Here is a 6,008-nt window from a genome sequence, read left to right as displayed (position 1 = left end):
TTTTAATTAAAAAAAGGACTTGTGATTACACTGGGCCCACCCAGAAAATCCAAAATCTCCCCATTTCAAGACCTTTACCTTAATCATATTCACACTGTCTTTAGCCATGGAAGGTAACGTAGTCACAGATTCCAGGGACTAAGATGTGGACATCTTGGGGGGAGTGGTATTCTGCCTATCACAGTTGCTAAATGGGAATGCAGGCCTAGAATAGCCATCTCTTCCAATTTGTTTCATGATAAGCTAGGACCTGGATTTTTACATGATTAAAACAGTTAACCTAGCAGGCCTGAGACAGCTATCCTTGGAAAGGCTTGCTCACATGGTTGCCCCTCGGCTGGCATCTGAGAACTTGGCTCTTAGAGTACTCCCAGTCAACAGCTGATTGATCAGGATGGTTTGTTGTGCCTGGACAGTGTGTGTAAACAATGTGATTTATGCTGAACACCCATTTTTCTTCTGAGTCTGGAATTTTGGCACATGCAAGGCATAAGTGCCTCTGTGAACAGCCCCCACTAAAAACCTTGGGTGCTGAGTCTCTAATGGGCTTTCTTGGGCAAAAGCACTGCAGGGAAATGTTGCTCCATTTTCATTTAGGAAAACGAGTACATTGTGTAAGCCCTTACGGGAGGGACAGAACATGGATTCCTTCAGACTCCTGTTGTGTCTTTTCCCCTTATTATCCAGCTGTGTATTGTTCTTGCATCACTGTAATAAACCCTAGCTGTGAGTACGAGTTTATGCTGAGTCCTGTGAGTCTGTCTAGTAAGTCTCCTAACATAGGGGTGGTCTTTGGCGATGCCCCATACAGAAAAAGTTCCTAATTTTTTTTTCATATTCTAAACGCAATAGCAGTTAACACTGTGGGGGCCAGATAAAACATTTCAGAGAGGGAATTTGTTTTCCAATTTGAAACTTCTGGCTTCTTAAGAATTTTACCTTAATTTCAGTCCCATCTGTATAGTGAAACAATTCATCTGACACACACTTAGCAAATGTTACCATGTGCCAAGTGCCATACTGGGAACTGGGGAACACAAAAGTGAATGAGACACAGTCTTTTGCTTCAGCAAGATCACTGTCTAATAAAATGGACATGTGCATGAATAACTGCAGCATAGGTGCTACACGCATGAAAATAAATGAACAAAATGCTCTAAGAATCCAGGCAGCTGGGTACATAGTGCTTTATTGTGTACGTATGCATCCTCCAGTTCATCTGGTCCTCACAATCCAAGTTATTATCCCAGTTTTACAGAAAAAGAAGCTGAACCTGAAGAACAAATAGGTTTGGGGTTTTGCCTAAGATAGCACAAGTCTCTTAAAATACTCACTCTGCAGGGTTGGGCTGCACAAGGAAAACAGAGGGCTAGGGAACGTCTGAACGAGGCCACGTGTTCTGTAGTCAGCAAGGCTCCTTGCTCTGTAGAGACCGTGACCCCATTTCCCAAAGCAACCTCATTATGTGTCCTTGCCAGGTTTCTTTTCTATGAATGAGTCTTGTTCTCCCAACCATATGGTTAGTCTACTGGGAAAAGAGACCTTGTCATATTTCACGGTATTTCTTTCCATGCCTTGGTAAAGTAAGGTATCAGTTAGCTATTTTGTTGGTAGAAAGTTGCCATTGCTAGTTATTTTATCCTGCTGTGTTACATTGTCAGGCAGTCTTGGCCCTAGGAAACACTAGGAGAAACAAATAGGAGAGACAGGTGAATCTTTTCCCAGGAGACAGGATGTACCAATAGGCACGTAGGGTACTTCTGATGATTTCTGCAGTGAAGAGAGACAGGTAGAAAATGTAAGGCATGCAAGGGAAAGCAGAAGTAGGTTGAAAAGCCCATTCTTGTGAGACATGGGGCTGAAAAGTAGAAAGAAGGAATAGCTTTAGCCGAGACCTCTGCCTGAGCTCCGAGGGCTCTGAGATGCAGGTAGCAGATCCTGCCCATGGCTTAAGGACAGAAGAGGATGGGAAAGTCAAAACCAGCCATGACATCAGAATCTCCATTTTTTTTTTTCCTCTTCAGAGTCAACAAACGTTATAACACCTTACAATGCTTGCTGGGGGTAGGATCGTTATCTCCTTTCACCCGTGAAGATGCCAAGAACTCAGCGTGGTTAAGTCACTTGCCCAAGGTCACTTAGGGCAGTCAGGATACGAATCCCAGAAGCTCCGGCGGTTCTGGCTGCAGGAAAGTGGGCAGGTGGCTATGGCGAGGGCCGGCTAATAGTGACGGTGCTGATGACGGGGCCACTGACCAGCGGGCAGCTGGAGAGACGCGACAGATTCCGGGGGTCGGCCCTCGCAGACAGACTGTGGGGTTAGGCTCTGCGGAGCAACCTAAGGGATCGGCAACCTGGAGCTCAGACTGTGCAGCTCCCGGTCCTCGGCCGCCCGCGGGCGTTGGCGAAGGCCAGCCGTCCCGGCCGGGGACCAGCAGGCCTCGTGCGACTGCAAGCAGTTCCTGGGGGAAGCGCCAGAACCAGGCAGTCGGCCGGAGCCTCCAGAGAGGGGGGGGGGGGAGGGCACGGGGGAAGGCGGGCTGCAGCCACTCCGGAAAAACAGCCTCTGCAGCACCCTGCCTAAGTCAGAACACCTTAGAGACAGGCGCCCCCACAACGCAGGTGCAGGAGAGACACGTCCCGGCACCGCGCTTTGCGTCCCAACAGCGGAGCTCGGGAGCTCCGAGTGTCGGCGCAAAGCGGGGAGAGAAGGGTTTAAGCTCGGGTCGCTACTGCTCACTCACGCGGGACAGGTGAGGGACTCTGGCACGCCCCGGGGAGGGGACTCGCCCTGGCCCCACCCACTCCGGGCCGCCTACCTTTCGGGGGCGTGGCGTTTGGGCCGCCCGGCTCCTAGTGGGCGGTCGGAGCGCGCGGGCCCGCCTCCCGCATATAAGAGCGGTGCGGCACTGCAGCTAGCGCAGTTCTCACTGAGACCCGTCACCCGGACTCTACGTGAGACCCACCACCCGGACTCACCATGGTGAGTGCGGCCCGGCCGGCATCGCGCCCGTCCCCTAAGTTCTCCTGTTCTTCGGGGAACCTCTCTCTAGGGCTGCTCAGGGCCCTCTATCCGGAGTTTCAGGTCTCGAGGTGTTGTGGGGGGTTGCCTTCCCCCACCCCCTCCCGGTGGCTTTGGCTGGGCCAAGTTGTCCACTTTCGGATGCTAGGGAGGGTGGTAGAGCGGGGTGGGAATCATCAGTAGCAGAGAGGAGTCCTCCTGGAATCCCCTCCTGCTCCACCAAGTATTTGTGTCCTAACCCTCCTGAGGGGAGTCACGCGGTCCTGCGGCCCGTCCTTTCCGCGGTCGAGGGAGACCCCGCTTGGCTGCCCTCCGCCCATAGCCTCTCTCTCACTCCCGGGTCCTTGGAACTGACCAAACACGTGTTTGGTGCAAGAAGGTGGGAAGGGGTCAGATCACTTGGTTCAGCATCCCCCTTTCCTCCGACTGTGGGCGCATCCCTTCTACCCACAGTACCCCCCCGTGACTCAGCACCCCTCTTTTGATCCTGGAGGGGTGGCGAGAATGGGGTTCGGCCTAGTGAGGCGAGCCGGAATCTCTCCAGCCAGAGTCCGCGTGCACGGACGGGCAGAGACAGCTGGCGCTGAGCGAGAGCGCGGGCCGAGGCCAGGTTGGGGGGAGGGGAAAGAGGTGTGTGTAGGGGGTGGTATTTATAGCCCAGGGACGGGGGCCGAAATCCAATCCTCGCTTTCCACTGGGATGGACCTGGAAAGAATCTAGAAGGGGCGAATACGGGGCCAGAGCGCGGGATGGCGCTCACCCCGCCCAGGGCAAGGCAGGTTACCTTCGGGGCCTCACCGCAGGTTCCGTTTCCTTTTCTGGGTGTTTGCAAACCGTCACCCCGCCATTTCGGTGTCGAAAAGGGAGGCCGCGCCGGCCCTGCTCTGTACCACTTTGGCTCTTCAGAGGTTAATTCCAGACTGGCAGGAATGAGCCTAGGGCAGCGACTGCCCCAGTGCCCACAACCCTCACTGCCGGCGCCTGCCGTTTTTTGCTCTCTGCAGTTTCCGTGAGGGCACCGCAGTGGATGAACGCGGTGAAGATACCCAGGGTGTGGGGGTAGAGATGGGGAGAGCAGCCAGATGGGATTGATCCCCAGAGCCAGATGGGATTTAAAGGTGGTGAGAGCCAGGGCATCCTGCTGGCCAGCATGGTCAGTTGATGCCTGACTGGAAGGCTGAGACACCTCTATAGTTCGCAAGAATGAAAGGGCGAGAGGGTTATATGATATTCTAGTTGTTCATCCTCAAAGCAAAGAATTAATCAACAGCGGACCTCTAGCTATAAATTCGTGGCTCTGGAAAACCTTCTGTCCCTTCTCAGGCACTTGAGAAGCTGATCTGTGGGAGTAGGGATTGGGAACAGCTGAAAAAAATCGCTTGTCCTTGTCTCAGTGACTGCAGTGTCTTGCCTGTCTCATATGCACTTGACCTCTCCGTCCTGCCTGAGTGCCCTGTGAATATGGCAGGGTCATATGGAGCCACAGCTCTTACTTGACAAGGTCCCCATGGAGAAGTAGGCTAAGGGAACTGGCCTGCCCTACTGGGTGCCTCCAGTTGGGAGGTCCTATGCAGGAGAGCCTGGGCAGGATGCCAGCCTCTTTGACCTCTGCTCAGGCCCTTTTGCCAACTGAGTCATCCTAACTGGTAGGTGATTGGATGGGAGAGAGGCTCATGAGGTAAGGACTTATGTATGTGGGGCTTATGCCATGTCCCCTCTCTTTACCCTTCAGCGTGAATGCATCTCAGTCCATGTGGGACAGGCAGGTGTCCAGATGGGCAATGCCTGCTGGGAGCTCTACTGTCTGGAACATGGAATTCAGCCGGATGGACAGATGCCCAGTGACAAGACCATCGGTGGAGGGGACGACTCCTTCACCACCTTCTTCTGTGAAACCGGTGCCGGAAAGCATGTGCCCCGGGCAGTTTTTGTGGATTTGGAGCCTACCGTAATTGGTGAGCAGAGAAAGAGAGGGTGGAATTAAGGGGCTGGAAAGTGACTCTAAGCTTCTCTCTGGAGAGAGGATGTCTAGACCTGGCTTTCCTGGCCCTGAAAACCCCTTGCCCTGCTGGAAGCTGAAGAAAGGAGGCTGATCGCAGACTGGCCTGGGCAGCAGCTCTGGGTTTCTCTCACACACTGCTATCTCAGGCTGGCAGGAGATGAATGCTTCCATATATCTGACCACAGCCACCAGGCTGAGGGAGGGAGGTCTGTGCTGAGCATAGCCTTGTGGTTTCTGCTCTAACGATGTGGTGTATGCCTTTTCAGATGAGATCCGAAACGGCCCATACCGGCAACTCTTCCACCCCGAGCAGCTCATCACTGGAAAAGAGGATGCGGCGAACAACTATGCTCGTGGTCACTACACCATTGGCAAGGAAATCATTGACCCAGTCCTGGACCGGATCCGCAAGCTGGTGAGAATTGGGGGTAGAAAGAAGGAAGCTTTTGAAACGATGCTAATGGTCAGAAACATTTTTTTCCAAATCCATTTCATGGAGTCATCTCTAATTGTACATGTCCCAGAGTGTGCTGTAGCTGTGGGATACTCATTAGTCTGCCTTAACACCTGAGAAATTTTAGACTTTTGTGAAGCCAGAACATAAGAGATCCTGAGGCCCTTTCCCCACCCACATTGCTCTTTTCCTTCTTGTCTTTCAGTCTGATCAGTGCACAGGACTTCAGGGCTTCCTGGTGTTCCACAGCTTTGGAGGGGGCACTGGCTCTGGCTTCACCTCACTGCTGATGGAGCGGCTCTCTGTTGACTATGGCAAGAAATCCAAGCTGGAGTTCTCCATCTACCCAGCCCCCCAGGTGTCCACGGCCGTGGTTGAGCCCTACAACTCCATCCTGACCACTCACACCACTCTGGAGCACTCAGATTGTGCCTTCATGGTGGACAACGAGGCCATCTATGACATCTGTCGCCGCAACCTGGACATCGAGCGTCCAACTTACACCAACCTCAACCGCCTCATCAGCCAGA

General features: G+C 53.2%; 1 protein-coding gene across 1 annotated transcript in view; it reads left to right on the top strand.

The window, feature by feature from the left end:
* Positions 1-2,898: 2,898 nt before the first annotated feature.
* The window catches only part of LOC105003795 (tubulin alpha-4A chain), a 4,416-nt gene continuing 1,306 nt past the window's right edge, over positions 2,899-6,008 (top strand). Inside the window, exons 1-4 of the mRNA XM_010861244.1 lie at positions 2,899-2,983; positions 4,755-4,977; positions 5,291-5,439; positions 5,684-5,926. Coding sequence (XP_010859546.1) covers positions 2,981-2,983; positions 4,755-4,977; positions 5,291-5,439; positions 5,684-5,926 — 618 coding nt within the window. The 5' untranslated portion in view covers positions 2,899-2,980. The remainder of the gene's footprint in view (positions 2,984-4,754; positions 4,978-5,290; positions 5,440-5,683; positions 5,927-6,008) is intronic.

The sequence above is a fragment of the Bison bison genome, unplaced genomic scaffold (assembly GCF_000754665.1).
Source record: "Bison bison bison isolate TAMUID 2011002044 unplaced genomic scaffold, Bison_UMD1.0 scf7180017864471, whole genome shotgun sequence".
In the NCBI taxonomy this organism is placed as follows: Eukaryota; Metazoa; Chordata; class Mammalia; order Artiodactyla; family Bovidae; genus Bison; species Bison bison.
The sequence above is the reverse complement of the archived record's forward strand: the minus strand, read 5'-3'. Positions and strand labels throughout refer to the sequence as shown.